Below are 17,367 nucleotides of genomic sequence, written 5' to 3'. Positions count from 1 at the left end.
TTCAGTGCAAATCCACTCATGACGCCTTCCCTTTTGTTCCCCCGAATGTTCTGTATAAATCCACCTCGGCCAGGCCATTCGACAGACGGGATCTTCATGGATACACTGTGAATTTCTTTTCTCCACTGTCAGTGATTAAACCTCATTTGAACCAGCCACAGAATTGGACCTGAAGAGTTTTCTTCTACACTACAGTATCAATCAATATACATGCCCAGCATCATAACAAAAGTGACAAGTCTGCTATGTAGCTTATCTGTGTGGTTAGGAAAATTGGAACTTTTTCAAATGCAGTCTCACTCACATTCCGCTAACATAACTATGGACACAAACACTTAACTTTGCACGTTAATCAATCAATTCAGTCAAATGCGCCATTACGCATCCAGCGGCAGGGTTAGAGAGCAGTAATAGCCTTTCTGACAAACACAATTTCACTCATTCTGTTCACTTCATTCACTATTTAATTGCAACAATATCACGTGAACATACCAGGTCAACTTAAAACTGTTAAAGTCCAAATGCAAAGAGGAGAGGGAGGGAGGGAGAAGAGGGTGCTGAGTGGCTAACAGCCTCGTTAACAGCCTGAATCCCGCCTTCACTACCTGGTCCTCCTCCCTCCCCTGCTGGGGAAACATTGGACCCATCACCTGCCTTTTTTTTGATAAAAAAGATTCTAAAGTTATCTGCTTCCTTTTCATGTTAGTTAATTAGCAAAACAAAAACGCAATAACAATAATGACCCAGCTCTGACCTCCGTCGTCTCGTCAGGGGGGGCTGGGAGATACCACATTTCAAGATATGGAGGGGGGATACAAGTGTTGGGAAAGATAATATCTAGAGAAATCGATTGTGTTGTTCTGATTTTCACTTGTAGTTAATTTATATGTATTAAATAATAGATTAATCAATACAAATTGACACAGAGTAATTCCATAAATGTATGAAAAAAAAACGAATATTTACATTTTCCCCTGGAGCCAAGGTGTGGCAGCTGCCATACCTTGGCATACCCAATTGACGCCCCTGACGGGGGGGAAAGGAGGCCAACTGGGGAGGGATCGCTCTCTCGGGACACAGAGTAGACCTACATAATACAATTACAACAAGGACATAGCAGGCGCGTCGCTGCATGCACGCTTCCATCGCTACTAGACGTTAATAAACCTTTGGCTATACTTCCACTTGTTGAAACTCTTCTTATTCAACTTAACACATTTACGGCAACCCGTGAAGGCAACAAGCTGAGCAGCTGGTGACGCGTTACGTCGCCCCGCCCCACGGACAGCCAAGCGGTCACAACTACAGCTGCATTTCCTCTCGTGTGTTGTGACTCAGACGTGTCAGTGTGCGAAGTCTCCTCGCATGACCACCGTTACCGAGCCGGCAGCGTCTTCACTTCAGAGAAGGGACATGGAGAAGGACTCGTCCGCCGCGGGGGACCCGGAGCTGGACCAGGCTGTCAGGCTGTGGCTGCTCTACGACAAGGTAGGCGGACAGCTAGCGAGCTAGCTTACTGCGCCGCGGCAGTTTGTTACCTGGCGATGTGGAAGTGAGTCAGTGTTGGGTCAACAGCTTCCCCTCATTATGACAGTGTCATAACGTAGGAAGGGTACTTTATGCAAACTATAATGTCTTTTCTAGAGCTACAAATACATTTGGGAATTCGTCGCCAATAACTAATGCCAATTAATTTCTAGTGTGACCAGGAAAGTCTGTTCACTCGAACATGCAAAATGTGAGATTTCTCTCCAGGCGAGTCTCAGATGAATACACTCATAATGAATATTTGCTTGTTTTGAAAGGGAGCAGTTCTTCAAGTCTGGTGACCTTCTTAGCTCATGATTAATACCAAATATTATTGTTCTCTCCAGGGTGCTATTTGGCTGTAGCCTGTAAAATAAAGCATTAAAGGGCGAGCGGTTTGTCTTGTATTTACATTAAACACACATAAAAGCTTCACACGCCTCCACATTTCCTCTGCCATCCATCTAAAGGACGATGGACGTCCTCCATATAGACTGACATACTACTGATCATTTGTAATTTATCGCCCTGTAAGCAGACTAACATGCATCCGGCCACCTGACCAACAAGTCATTCATGGTCCTAAAGAGACATGGGATGCCACTAATCAGGTCACATTGGAAAAGGGACCCTGTTCATTAGTCTTCACATAATTGCATTAGGATGGTTTTCTCAGTGGCTTATCTGAAAAGGAAGCCTCATGGACCCACTTGCTGTAGTCATTAAGTCATTTTAAAATGTCAAACAGCTAAAACGTCACTTAATAACAGACAAAAAACTAGAACCACTAAGAAGTGACGTAAACGTTAAAAAAAAAAAAAAAATCATGTTGCCTTTGCTTACATGATTTCCAGTTGTAAACTCCACATTACATTTTTTTAATAAATGTATCTAAATGTTGACTTTATTCCTGTGTATAACAATGAGGGTGTGTTTTTTTTCTCCCCCAGAACCCCAAAACCCTGTCCATGGTCCAGGACCTGGTGAGAGAGGGAGGTGTGGAGGCTCTAAAGAAATGCTTCTCCTCCAGGATGGAGTTTGGTACGGCAGGTCTGAGAGCAGCCATGGGCCCTGGCACCTCCTGTATGAATGACCTCACTATCATCCAGACCACACAGGTGCGTTATTAGATCATAAACTACCTCGTGTTAAGCACAAAGTCACATGCAACATTACTGATAGACAGCAGTAGGATCCCTATGTAGATCGACTTCCTGTAACTACCGTTAAATGTCCTACACCTCATGTTAAACACTATTTCCTTTTATTTCCTTAAATCTTTTCACCCTGACAGGGTTTCTGTCACTACTTGGAGGAGAGTTTTGATAACTTAAAGGACCGAGGGGTGGTCATTGGCTACGACGCCCGGGCCCACCCTCCCAGTGGGGGCAGCAGCAAGCGCTTCGCCAGCCTGGCCGCAGCTGTGTTCGTCGGCCGAGGCGTGCCAGTCCACCTCTTCTCTGACATAACCCCAACTCCGTTTGTGGTAATCACTTTAACTTCTGTGTCCTTTTATTCCTTACAATTACATTTTAAACAGGCTTAATATCACATTTGTTGGGCAAATTTGTGACAGAAACTACATTCTTAAGTCTGATCAGTTGAATGGTGAAGCAGGTGATAGAAGCTAAAGTGCAAATTCACACTTTGTATGTCGTAAGTTGCATAACGCTTGTAGGATTCACCGGGTTACCCTCAGTTTAAAACCTTGACCGTTCACACGTCTTAGTCTGTACACATGGACCACATCGGGTATTCTTTAGGGCTGTATCATTTAATGAAGCATCAAATGTCTCATATTTTATGATGCCATCATGCTAAAGAGAGAGAGATTTTGTGTTATTGTGGTTATATAAATGTAATATATGGTGATAGACTGCTCCGTTAAAACAGGTACGTGCCTCACTTTGAGATGTTTTTTTTTTTACCACAGTGGAAATGTTGTTTTTGAACGTCTAAACGCCAACAAATACAGACTGAAGCTGAATATTCAATTCGATAAAATGCGTTGTGGATTATATTTATATTTCTCTTTTTCTCAGTACATTTTGAATTTTCGACTTTGATATGCTCTTGAGTTATTGGAAATGTTTGTAAGTCTGTACCAATTTAATTCTACAAATAATATAATACTTATAATATTTGTGTAGCCTAATCTATCTGCCGGGTTTGAACATAATTAATACAATAATGTTATGAATTAATTTTCCAAGCTACAAACTCGGCTCTAATATTTTTTACAAAGATTTGATCTTGACACCAGGTACTTAGTCACACATCCACGTAAAAGTAGTTTCCACGACAGTGGGGACACAACTTTTTAGGAATGAATGCGTGCCGTTTTTTTCTGGCCATTTTGAACCTGGCGTGAGCCACAGCCACAAACTGAAAAATCCATTCTGAGGCCATTTAGGATTACTGCTGGCCTCTTTCATCACTTTCATTGCTCATTTTGGTTGTGCAATCGCCAGGATGCTGAGTAAGACTGACCAGATTTTATTTTAGTTCCCCACTCATGTCCTGCTGCAAGAAGGTATTCACCAGTTTATGGTAACTAAAAAGGCTGGTTTATGCTTCCGCTAACAGAAGGTGAAAAGAAGTATAGGAAAATATATATATGCCACACTAACCTCCATTTCAAGGTAGTTTGTGGCAAAAACACATTCAACTGAAACGATAGCTATAATACTGTTCCTCAAGGAGTTTTCTAAACATTTGTCAACAATTCTTTGTATTTTTTTCTAACCTTGCACTGTACTGTATATTATATATGGTCTAATGTGCTGGAAAGGTGACATGTTTCTCTCCTGCTCCCTGCAGCCTTTCACAGTTTCACACCTGGGTCTGTGTGCTGGCATCATGGTGACGGCGTCTCACAACCCCAAACAGGACAATGGCTACAAGGTAACACATTTGTCTTCCTTGCTTCCTATAAAAACATTACATCAATACAAATATAGTTAAATGAAGCATCATTTTCAGATTTCTGGATATTGAAAGTAATAGTTAGTTACAGCCCTCATTCCTTCAGACTGCTGTCATATCCGTCCTCGTGCTGCTTTGTCTATGTCTCAGGTGTACTGGGAGAACGGAGCCCAGATTGTGTCTCCTCATGACAAAGGCATCGCTAAGGCCATAGAGGAGAACCTGGAGCCCTGGCCTGAGTCCTGGAGTGCAGAGGAGGCCCTGAAGAGCCCCCTGGTCAAAGATCCCTATCAGGACATCCACACACAATACTTCAAAGCAATCCAGAAACACTGCTATCACAGGTGATCCATAAATAACTACCTGCTGAGTAGAATACACCACTTAAACTACCAGAGGCATGATGTAGATCTACTAGACTAGACTAGTAGGCCATGTGTGTCGGTGCTTACCTCTATCTTTCTCTTCACAGGGACATAAACAAGAGTTCAGAAGTGAAGATTGTGCATACATCAGTGCACGGCGTTGGCCACACATTTGTTCAGTCAGCTTTCAAGGCCTTTGACCTTCACCCTCCGTACGCTGTAGAGGAACAGAAAGACCCAGACCCTGAATTCCCCACCGTCAAGTATCCTAATCCTGAAGAGGGAGAGGGAGTCTTGGTATGACCTTACATCCACATCACATGCAGTCATTCATATATATACATACATCGGGGGTAGGTTTTGGTTGAAGGTGTAATGTGAGTATGTTTTGCAGACACTGTCATTTGCACTGGCAGAGAGGGAGGGCGCCACTGTTGTGTTGGCCAACGACCCCGATGCTGATCGACTGGCCGCTGCTGAGAAGCAGGAGAGGTCTGTGTTCGCTTGTATACAGTGATTGGGTTTTGACGCTTATTCCACCCTCAAACATTTTATCACAACATGAGCTCATTTGTTCTTGGAGCGGGTCTGGAGGGCTGCCAGGCAGGTGACCGGATTTCTACTTTAAAATAAAGAAAAGAGAGAAAACACCTTTTTATTGAAATGTTATTCATTCTTTGCCAGAAACCGCCAACTTTAAAATATGTTGAGTCCAAATATATTACAATCATCCTTAAAAACCTGTGATATGTAATTTTTGTGTAACTGCAGTTTGTGAACTCCTTATCACAACAATAAAACCCTCAAATTTACAGAACCAATCCTGAAGAAATGCTTTGAATAACGCATCCTCGCTGTACAAAAGGTTCTTTGTTTCCATAACCTCTATGTCTGTCTCTCTCTGTGGCAGTGGACAGTGGCGAGTGTTCACTGGTAATGAATTGGGAGCGTTGCTTGGCTGGTGGATGTTCCGCTGCTGGAAACGGCAAAACTCTGACGCCGCTGCTGTGAAAAACCTCTACATGCTGTCGAGCACCGTCTCATCCAAGATACTGCGGGCCATTGCTCTCAAGGAAGGCTTCCACTTTGAGGTAAAGCTCATCAAGTTCAAGGCTGTCATTTGTTACCACTGTGAAACGTGGAGGCAGCCAAATATAGAGCAGAAACCAAACGTCACTTCATTTCTTTTTAAGATCACAGCTAAACAGATCTGATTGGTTTGTCCTCCGGCATCCACAAGTTGCTGCACTTCCTGCGCTTACAGCAAAGCTAATTTAAGGGAGAAATGTGGCCAATGAATGTTAATGTTAATTAAGTTGAATCCATTCTATTAGACTTCACTGTTGCAAATGTTGCAATTGAATTAATAGTTGAAACCACGCTTGACGGTTACTGTCACCACTGTTTGTACAGGAAACACTAACAGGGTTCAAGTGGATGGGAAACAGAGCCAGAGACCTTTTGGACCAGGGGAAGACTGTTCTGTTTGCCTTTGAGGAGGCCATAGGTATGTGCACACACACACACACACACACACACACACACACAGACAGACAGACAGACAGACACAGATGTTGTCCACAGGTATAGTCGTAGGAAATAGGTTCTGATTAATTATCGGTGGCATGGCATTACAAGAGTTTGCTCTTGTAACGATCTCCACATCGTCACAGGGTAAGTTAATTTGATCTGCCTAAATGTCTTCATCTGCTTTAAAGTTATCTTGGATCAGTTGACGGCTGACTCACAAGATATACACTGGGTTGAGGGCTTTCTTAATAATAGGAACTGGCAAAGAATAGTATGCATAGAGGTAAATGCATAAAACACGTGTGACGCCATGCTTAAGTGACTTAAACTTGCATTCTTTCTACCGGCCATCAGGTGGCGACTCCTCTGGTTACAAAAAGATGTCTGATTTTAAGTAAAGTAAATGAGAAAATGACCCAACTTCTACTTGGACTACATCCACTTCTTATTTCCAGTCTATGGTAGAATGGTATATTTTCTTAAAGGGACAGTTCACTCCAAAATTAAAAATGCATATTTCCACAGTTATCTGTAGTACTATTTATCAATATAGATTGTTTTGGTGTGATTCACCTAGTTTTGGATATCGGCTGTAGGGATATCTGCCATCTCTCCAATATAGCTGAACTATATGACACTCTGCTTTTAAAACAATTTTTTTTTTAACCCAACAGCAGTGTCTCTTTCCAGAAATCATGACCCAGTTCCCCAGGATAATGTGAAGCAGTTTCAAGCAGGAACCACGGTTGGAAGAAAAACATTTACACTCAGTTCTAACTCCAGTTGAACTGTTAATATCAGACGTGTCAGCTGAGGACGTTGGACTTAAGTTAGTTAGCAGCCAAACACCACGCATTGGGTCGAAGGTCATGTTGGGTTAATATGAAGGATGGTCACTCAACACAAGCATGCCACATTCCTTACGTTAGAGCATTCCAATATAACACGATTATGAGGCTGTAATTAGAATCGCATGCCTCTGCACGCACTGTTAATAACAGAAGCAAGTTTACGCATACTGGGATGAATTTAAAGTGTGTGTGTGTGTGTGTGTGTGTGTGTGTGTGTGTGTGTTGCAGGGTACATGTGTAGTCCTTCTGTACTGGACAAGGATGGAGTGAGTGCTGCAGCCATAGCAGGAGAGATGATTTCCTATCTGGCCACAAAGAGCTCAAGCCTGTCTCAACAAGTCACTGCCATCTATGAAGAGTAATGCACACACATTACATACAGTCTGCACATCATTTGATTTGTATGACTCGTACAATACAGATTTGAACTCCATCTCTCTGCTCCTCATCGTCAGGTACGGCTACCACATCAGTAAGAACTCCTATTTCATCTGCCATGACCAGGACGTGATCCGCAGCTTGTTTGAGCGCCTGCGCAACCACGGCGGCCAGAAGGACTCGTACCCCACTGAATGCGGTCGCTTCTCCATCTCTGCTGTTCGAGACCTGACCACCGGCTATGACAGCAACCAGCCCAGTAACAAGGCTGTAAGTTGGTGTACACATGTACAGTACATCCACTCAGAGCAGGACAAACACTTGCTGTAACCAGCAGATTTTGCCAAAGGTATATTTACAACAAGAATGTTATGTTGTGTGCCAAGAGATACAGCTGTTTCAAGAAATATCTATGAAAAATCATAAACAAGATTTGATCTCAAGAGATATTTGATTTCATTTGGTTTTACCAAGTTAAATGAAAATAACATAAGCATCTATTTTCTAGTTTGCCGTTGCCCCTTCTCCACAGTAGAAGGGTCTGGCGACAGTATATCGCTGTATATCTCTAGGATCGGGGGGGGGGGGGGGAACTGACTCGTTTGTATTTCTTTCAACCAATCACAATGGTCTTTGGCAGTGCTAAGCTTTGGAAGCCGCTGTGGTGCTGTAGCAAAATAGTGGGAGGTAACTTGTTTTGATAGAACGTCGAGCCCCGTCATTAAAATGGCTGATTCCCTGCAAAAGAAAACTCCACATCAAACCTGAAAAAACGTATGTCGACTGTGTGACGAGACGTTTATTAAAACAAAAGAAAAACATAATTTGATCGTCGGGAGTTTGAAAACAGAAACACAGAAAGCGGAAGGGGAGGAGTAAAGTCTGACTTCCTTCCTCCGGGTGTTGATCCTGAGCTTTCATTTCCTGTTATCTAGACTAATGTGAAAATGATTTATTATCTCCCCCTGTTCAACTTTCTACCACTAGCTCTAAGCAGCTTATAATACATCATTAAAAATACTAGCGCCGAGGAATGCATTTTGAGTCTTTACTCTGACTTTGGGGCGGTTTGATTCTTTTTCGGGACAATGGGGGAAAAATAACTGCTATAAGGGGACCACAACAAAAATGTATCGGCCAACATGGTTCAACGATCGGCAGCTGAAAAGAACGTGATCAGAGCAAAATGTATATTTTCTCCCCTTTTATTTTTCTTATTCGATACCCAACTCTCAACCGTGATACAATCTGAACTGTGAGGTTTTATGATCTGTTGCACCCCTACTGTAACTATGTATGCATGTGCATATGTGTGTGTGTATGTATGAATTTATATGGACGGTTTCCCTTTAGCCATCCTCCCAAACACAGGTTCCTTTTGGATGTTGCGTTTTCTTATCCTCCAATCCTTCCTCTTGTGTCCCAGGTCCTTCCCACCTCCAGGTCCAGTCAGATGATCACCTTTACCTTCACCAACGGGGGTGTGGCCACCATGAGGACCAGTGGCACTGAGCCAAAAATCAAATACTATACTGAGCTCTGTGCTGCACCTGGCAACAGGTAGTCACCATAGAGGAAGTCACAGGTGTCTTGAGGGCTAATGATTATTTTGATGATTTATTCATCATTTATACTTTAAAATTTCAGAAAATAGCAAGCTAATCAATAAGCCATCCCAAGTTGATGGATTTGGATGTATTTTCCCGTTATACTCAAAGCTATTAAATGTGCAACGATGGGAGAGCAGCAAAACCTAAAGTTGGTGAAGCTAAAAAAAAGAATTGTTCCATTTTCTTTCTTGAACAATTTACAGATTAATGAAATAGCTGCCATATGGATGGGCTAAATGTTTTAGCTCTAAATGCCTTAATCCCCCCCAACTTATCTCAACACATTCACCTCATTGTCATCATTTCCGACTCTTTGTGTGTTTTCAAACAGTGACGTGAAGCACCTGAAGAAGGAGCTGGATGACCTGGTGGATGCCATTGTTGCGAACTTCTTCGAGCCAGAGAAGAACAAGCTGCAGCCCAAACCGGAGTAGCACCGACAGACATACGCTCACATGCAGGACCAGCTGTGACTTTAATACCTTCGACCAGAATTTCACACAATGAAGGGACTCTTGGTTAACACCAGATGTTATACCTCCTGATTATTTCAATTATCTGCAGGGTTAATGGCAACCTCTGACCTCTGCTTTGAGTTTTTTCAGCCGTCACAATGGTGCATTCCACAAGTGTATGAATGAGAACAGCTATATTGTAAACTTTGAATGTGTAATATCTTTAATGAGGGTAAGACATGACATTGAAAGTTACAGTTGAGTATATTCTTAAGTTGTTAGAGTGTCATTGCAAAGTTGCTAGTTTGTAAAAAGACCAAGCCTTAAATCTTCAAGCACCACCAAGTGGAGATACTGTATGTTCATTTTCAAATTTACATTTACATTTAGGGCATTAAGCAGACGCTTTTGTCCAAAGCGACTTACAATAAAAGTACATTTGTCAAAAGAAAGAAAGAAACTAAAACATATTGCCAATAAAGTAAGAGCTAAAAATAGAAACAAGTGTTAGGTCCGTCTGAGTAAAGTAGTAGCTGTTCAGCAAACATACCTTAAGAACAACAGTGCTATGATCAAAGTGCTATAGGTAAGACTTTTTATTTGGGGGTGTTAGTGGGTCATGCTATGTAGAGTCGAGGTGAAGTCTGAACAGGTGAGTCTTGAGCCTTTTTCGGAAGATGGCAAATGACTCTGCTGTCCTGACATTAGTCGGGAGTTCGTTCCACCACTGAGGACCAGAACAGAGAAGAGTCTGGACTTTGCTGAGCGACGTTAACAATCAAAGGGACTCTTGACACCACAACATCAAATCTACATGGATGACATTTTTGCTTCCCAGGTTATAGATGATGTGAAGAAATGTGTGCACAATGAGCAGCTCACCTTTCCTCGTGTGCCCAAATGCTGTGCTGAAAATTCAATTTGACGCAATAAAACTGTGTGCGAGACGAGAGAACTCCGACCAGCACCCGCTGCATTTACAGCGATAATGTTTCATCATTCATGGTAGTAATAAACACTATTACTGCTTTGTACATGAGGAAGTCCCGGACACACCGGGAAACTAAACGGCGTACTGTCTGAGGTCATACCCGGAGGGGAATGTTCCCATTCATTGTCTATGTAAGAAGCCGTGCAATGCCGTCGGGGAGTGGCGAGTTTTTGTAAAATTCGTAAAATTATCTTAAGTAAAAGATAATTAAGTAAAATGATCTTGCTTCACTGGCAGATCATTTGACTTCAATCAAATATTTTCTACTGAAATTCAGTAATATCTTATTTTTGACTAAAATATCACACATGCATGCAGCACGCACTTGTCATGCTCCATCAGGGCTCTGCCCTGGCTGCTATATTTAACTCAAACCAGAGACCGACGGGGCTGCGCGAAGCCTCTCTTCCTCTACGTATGTAGCTGCTCTGAAATGCACCACAACGTTGCGCTTTACGCGTCGGACAAGACTCCTGTGAAGGTGAGACTATCTGCGTGAGATCAGCGGAGACAAACTTTGTTACCTTCATTAAAATCCACTAACACGCATGAACCTGCGCAACTTCGCGCGTAAAAAACAACTTGTGCCGTGCGTAAAACGACACGAAGCGACGAAAGGAAGCGTGTGGCGCTGTGCTCTTCGGAAGGCTCATTCTAACTTCCGTTGCTGTCCCAGTGCAGCAGACCGACCCGCACTGCTGCCGCACTGTCCCAGCTGAGTTATGTCGGGAGATTTATTTATATTGCAAGGTCAAATCTGAGGTACGTAAACAGGCGCTTCCGCGCTTCCGTCTTTTTTAACTTGTGTGGATGTTTTTACACACCTGTCTATCAGTGATCACACTGGTTAGAATGTAATGTTTTTGCTTACATTCAGATCAGCTGGATCTCCCCTCCATTCTCTCTCTCTCTCTCTCTCTCTCTCTCTCTCTCTCTCTCTGACACACACGACTGGCCAAGTTTTGCCATAGTTCATCTGTCATGTTTATGTGCGTGTCCTTGAGGCAGTAAAAGTGTAGGTCAGTAGTCAAGTCACGTGTTGCGGTATGCGTAAACAACACCAGGTGGTCAGTTAATAGTACCCTCCACATGACCCTATGCTGCCATGAGACCTGGCTGATTCGTGATTCCGTGCAGATGGCAAAGTGGAGCAAAGCAAATGTTCCCACTTGAATTGAAATGCCTCTGTCCTCTTGACTGGTGTCTTGCAGGTGAACGCACAGGCAGACAGCAGCTGTCTCCGGCCCCAGCAGCCATGGAGGGACTCTACTTTGAAGTGAAGCCCAGAAGAGATGAACCCTCCAGGCCAGGGAGCTCTGAGAACCCCCCTCTTAACATAACTTCAAACCACAGCTCATGTCCATCACTTTCACGCCTCACCTCCTCCATGCCGTGTCCTCAGAAACTCTCGTCTGCGTGGAAGAGGACTGCAACGCGGCGGGGCAAGGTAGAGGAAGATGGAGAGGAGGAGGTGCGATACAGACTGACGTTGATTGGTTCTCTGCCGGTCCACCACCTGACCACCATGACCATGCTGCCCTGGGTGGTGGCTCAGATCAGCACGTCTCCGCCTGCAGAGAAGAGTCTGGGTGCCGGGTCTCGGTCCGGAGGACGGTCGGACCCTGTAACCGGTAATCAGACGGTCTGTCTGTGTGTGTCGGCATCATGGGTGCGATGTGTGTCCGTCCTGGGAGAGGGCCTTGTCTGGGACCCTCTGACGCACACAGTGCTGTTTGAATGTCGTCCCCACCGAGTCACTAAGCTAATCCACAACAGTCAGGAGCCCAGCAGCTTTGGCTGCCTGGTCAGAGACGCACCCAACTGCTCCTGCTATGTGTTCCAGTGCCAGGACCGCACCAAGGTAAGTGTGTGTGTGTGTGTGTGTGTGTTTGATGCTAAACTAGTGTCTCGGGCTTCAGCCACAAATATACGTGCATAAGTATGCAAGGTTACCAAGAGTAATGGATAAGGTATACTCTATAATCACAATTGTATCAGGCACACACAGAAGGAAAGAGCCACAGGTGGGCAGTCAGCGAGGGCGACAGTACAAAAACACAGAGGAGGTCAAGGCACAAGCAAACACATGAGGAAGGATTATATTTACACTTAGAAAACAGCTTCAAAGCAACGCGAAAGGGACCAAATCTTCTGGAGTCTAAACGGCAACTTCACTGCTCAAACAAAATGCAAAAATGATGTCACAAGTCAAGGGGAAGAGTCTCATTAGGCTCAGAGTATTAATGTTGACAGAGATTTGGCATGTTAGATTAGAATGACATGGTTAATTCCTGTATAGTGTGACAGCATCAGCATTATGGAAGTCCACGTACACTGCCTTTACTTGAACAACACAAACAGATTCACACGCTCCTGACCTCTAAATCCTTTCAACTCTCCTCCACATGGCGGCCTTTGCCAGCGGCCCCTGCACTGTAAAGTCGCAGCTGGCGTCTGAGTCAAGCCAGAGATATTTGATAGTATCTCCATCGCCTGTCATGCCCAACATACCAAAGGGTTAAAAGAGATGTCCAAATTAGAGAGATGGAGACAGTGGAGGATACAAAAATGTTTGACCTTGATCTAGGACTGTTTTTCTTGCTCGCACAAGTCTGGGCTCACATAACAAATACCCGCTCTCTTATGCTTCAAATATATGAGCAGCAGCCAGCATGTACTGTAAATATAACGTGTGTGTGTGTGTGTGTATATATATATCACTGCATGTACTGTTACATTAACCAAGCAGGATGTAGAACCACGTTGCCACGGAGACCACTTCCTGGGGCTCAGCGCTTGTTTTTGTTGCAGAGTTTGTGTGTGTCTGTGTGTGCGCTTGTTGTTCTCTCTCTTTTTTCAAGAATGCAATGATGTCAGACCACCTGTTGCTCGGGCTCTGTCACATGGACACACACACACACACACACACACACACACATACACACACACACACACACACACACACACACACACACACACACACACACACATACACACACACACACACACACAATAACAGATAACATGCACACAAAATATTGTACTTTGCAAGATTAATTCACCAAGTTCTTATTTACTGACACTTGGGAGGTGATGGTACATTTATTTGCATTGCAAATGTATGGAGAGCAAACAACCGGAAGTGTGCATGGGCTCGCATCCAAAAATACAGCTGCAGAAGCTGCAGGAGAAAATGGTATTCTGTACTGTATCATAACAAGCACATTATGAGCTTTTGTGATATTAAATGTGTGCCTTTCTGTCTACCATGAAGTTAAAAGTAATTTCTGAAAGTTAAATGTACAGATTTGTGCCTGTACAGAACTTAAAGTTACTGTAGGATTACGTTCAGGATATTCCCGATGCAATTCATTGACTGTATTGATATATTCTGTGCAGTGATTTATTTTCATGCAGAGATGTGGGATGGACAGGATACCTGTTACAAGCATTTGTCGTGAAAAACGATGCAGGACACTGTATATCATTAATACACAATTTAAATCTTGCAGAGAAGAAGAACTGCCGGGTCATTCTGTGTCATTTCATCAAATGCCTCCCACCTGACCATCTCAGAATGTCCTGTAAAAATTCTAGGAAAAAGACACTTGTTCATGGGATAAATCCAAAGTATTAGGTCTCTGCTATTTTTAAACAGCAATATCTGGAAAACTATCTCACCTGTGGCCTTCAAATTTTCTACAGTGTATATCTGTTACTAATAGCCTCCAGACATGAAATATCAGGGGTGTAGCTCAATGATAACCTAGTATGGTAGGTACTTAAAATGTGGCTTGTTGAAATAAAGTAGTACATTTGAAGAGTGACTGAGCTCCCATTTTTACAGATAAAAGACTTCTATCACTTCTGCCTCTATCTCTGGTGTTAGCTTAAACATTCTACAAAATATGGTTTCTCTTAGATTATTAGTTTCACAGATATTAAGGCTCAAAAATGGAAGTAAACACATCTTTGCCCAACTTCAGAGTCATATTCCAAAAAACTGACAACACGTATCAGGTCCAAACTTACTTATTTTGAAAGATCATATTCTTGTTAAAATCATATTAAAGAATCGGGAGCGTGTTTTGCCTCATTTTGTCGCAGTGATTTTTTAAAATCCTGATATTGGTGGGGTTTTGTGGCCGGTTTTGGTACTGCATGTCCTAACAGCCTACCAGTACACATCACAGGAGGGCAATTCAATTGTGTTCTTTACCATTTACCAAAGACTTACATGTGACTAAATGCTACTGATAAATTTAGCCTTACGAAAACATTCAAATGTAGCACAGTTGTAGAGGCAATAAGTCCTTGAATGTGAGTTAAACAGGCTGAAAGCAGCTTTTAATGTCTTAAATGAACAAACAGCATAATATTGAAGACTGTACTTTTTGTCATACTTTAAGTATATAAATAACACAACCAAATCAAATAATAATCTTAATTTCATAATAAAGATTTTACATTACAGTAAAAAAGTCTCCATTTAATAACAGTTTGTCTCTATGCTCACTATGAGACAATATGTGAGTTGTGTGTATGATCAGAAATGGTGGATAGGAAGTATCAGAGATGTTTCAGATGAAGATGTACTGGTTCAGTTCATGCACCCACATGGCCCTGCCAAGAGTTTCTACTGGCCAAGAAGAGAAGACGTTTGCAATGTCCCACTGCAGCATAGAATTGCAAGGATTGACGTTCCCTCTACAGAAACTGGGCACATGTATGCCATCAAAAAAGATGAGCACAACAGAGCAGAGATGTACATTAGACAATTTGTAAAGTCACTGCCAAATTAATGAATGTGACGAAGGAATTGGATCTAAAAGATGAAAAATGTGTGATCCCTCATAGTGAGCATAGAGACAAACTGTTATTCAATGTGAAACTTTGGAGACTTTTCTACTGGAATGTAAAATCTTTATGCTAAGATTATTATTTGATTTGGTTGTGTAATCTTTGTGTATGTTTATACTTAACGGATGACAAAATGTACAGTCTTCAATATTATGCTATGTTTGTTCATGGTTTAAGACATTAAAAGCTGCTTTCAGCATGTTTAACTCACATTCAAGGACTTATTGCCTCTGTAACTACAACTGTGATCCATTTTAATGTTTTCGTAAGGCTAAATTTATCAGTACCATTTAGTCACATGTAAGTCTTTGGTAAATGGTAAAAGATGTGTTTACTTCCATTTTTGAGCATTAATATCTGTGAAACTAATCATCTTAAGAGAAACCATATTTTGTAGAATGTGAATGTAGAATATGCAAATTTGCTACTTCATTTTGACAAGTTTACGTACCTACCATACTAGGTTATCATTGAGCTACACCCCTGATATTTCATGTCTGGAGGCTATTAGTAACAGATATACACTGTAGACATTTTGAAGCCCACAGGTGAGATAGTTTTCCAGATATTGCTGTTTAAAAATGGCTTTTCAGAGTACATTTACATTTACATTTAGGTCATTTAGCAGACGCTTTTGTCCAAAGCGACTTACAATAAGTACATTTGTCAAAAGAAGGAAACAAAGAAACCACAACGTATCATTGCCGATAAAGTAAGAGCTAAAAATAGAACAAGTGTTAGGTCCTCATCTGAGTAAAGTAAAGAGCAACAGTGCTACGATCAGAGTGCTATAGGTAAGGTTTTTTTTTGGGGGGGGGGGGGTTAGTGGGTCATGCTATGTAGAGTCGAGGTGAAGTCTGAACAGGTGAGTCTTGAGCCTTTTTTGGAAGATGGCAAATGACTCTGCTGTCCTGACATTGGTCGGGAGTTCGTTCCACCACTGAGGCGGCAGAACAGAGAAGAGTCTGGATTTGCTGAGCAACATTTGTTTGATTTCAGCGATGGTGGTACCAGCCGGCCAGCTGAAGTAGAGGAGCGAAGTGCTCGCTTCGGGGCATGAGGTTTGACCAGTGTTTGAAGGTAGATGGGTGTCGTTCCATTGGTGGCCCCGAAGGCCAGTGTCATCGTCTTAAATTGGATGCGTGCTGCAACAGGGAGCCAGTGGAGGTCACGGAGGAGGGGGGTCACATGGGAGAATTTGGGTAGATTGAAGATAAGGCGTGCTGCAGTGTTCTGGATACGCTGCAATGGTTTAATCACAGAGGCCGGGAGTCCGGCCAGGAGAGAGTTGCAGTAGTCAAGGCGGCAGATGACCAGTGCTTGGACCAGGAGTTGCGTTGCATCCTTTGTGAGGAAGGTCCGAATCCTGCGGATATTGTAGAGGGCAAATCTGCAGGATCGGGCCACAGCAGTGATGTTGGGGGTGTAGGATAGTTGGTCCTCGAGGATTACACCCAGGTTCCTCGCAGTTGACGACGGCAATACTGTGATGCCCTCGACAGTGACCGACAGGTCCATGCGAGGGCAGTCTTTCCCTGGGATGAAGAGGAGTTCGGTTTTATTCAGGTTAAGCTTGAGGTGATGTGCAGTTGTCCAGACAGAGATGTCAGCCAGACAGTTTGAGATGCGAGTTGCAATGTGAGTGTCAGAGGACGGGGGAAAATAGAGGAACAGCTGGGTGTCATCTGCGTAGCAATGGTAGGAGAATCCATGCGATGTGATAACAGAACCTAGTGATCTGGTGTATAGTGAGAACAGAAGCGGTCCTAATACTGAGCCTTGAGGGACACCCGTGTCCAGAGAACAGGGTTTGGACATAGAGCCATTCCATGTGACCTGAAAAGTGCGATTTGTCAGGTATGATGTAAACCAGGT

General features: G+C 42.9%; 2 protein-coding genes across 4 annotated transcripts in view; both read left to right on the top strand.

The window, feature by feature from the left end:
- Positions 1 to 1,294: 1,294 nt before the first annotated feature.
- Positions 1,295 to 10,621, top strand: pgm2 (phosphoglucomutase 2). 2 transcript variants are annotated; one of them, XR_014596771.1, is made up of 14 exons: positions 1,295 to 1,488; positions 2,478 to 2,645; positions 2,822 to 3,013; positions 4,348 to 4,431; positions 4,603 to 4,796; positions 4,925 to 5,114; positions 5,212 to 5,309; positions 5,728 to 5,908; positions 6,231 to 6,324; positions 7,427 to 7,556; positions 7,654 to 7,846; positions 9,003 to 9,136; positions 9,518 to 10,272; positions 10,319 to 10,621. XR_014596771.1 is itself a non-coding variant. In XM_084004846.1 (13 exons), exons 1-13 carry the CDS (start codon positions 1,366 to 1,368, stop codon positions 9,618 to 9,620), a joined length of 1,884 nt encoding a protein of 627 aa, XP_083860972.1. In that variant the 5' UTR covers positions 1,295 to 1,365; the 3' UTR covers positions 9,621 to 10,621. The 2 variants fall into 2 exon arrangements, 1 of the variants encoding a protein (XP_083860972.1); XM_084004846.1 differs by having other exon boundaries at positions 9,518 to 10,621.
- Positions 10,622 to 11,236: 615 nt separating this feature from the next.
- Positions 11,237 to 17,367, top strand: part of tbc1d1 (TBC1 (tre-2/USP6, BUB2, cdc16) domain family, member 1) — a 71,400-nt gene continuing 65,269 nt past the window's right edge. Inside the window, exons 1-2 of one of the 2 annotated variants that reach the window (XM_084004843.1) lie at positions 11,237 to 11,394; positions 11,844 to 12,493. In XM_084004843.1, the coding sequence (XP_083860969.1) occupies positions 11,888 to 12,493 (606 nt within the window). In that variant the 5' untranslated portion in view covers positions 11,237 to 11,394; positions 11,844 to 11,887. The remainder of the gene's footprint in view (positions 11,395 to 11,843; positions 12,494 to 17,367) is intronic. The other variant, XM_084004844.1, reaches the window with a different exon arrangement.

This window comes from Eutrigla gurnardus (genome assembly GCF_963514095.1).
Source record: "Eutrigla gurnardus genome assembly, chromosome: 3".
Lineage (NCBI taxonomy): Eukaryota > Metazoa > Chordata > Actinopteri > Perciformes > Triglidae > Eutrigla > Eutrigla gurnardus.
Note: the sequence above shows the minus strand (reverse complement) of the source record. Positions and strands in the feature narration are given on the sequence as shown.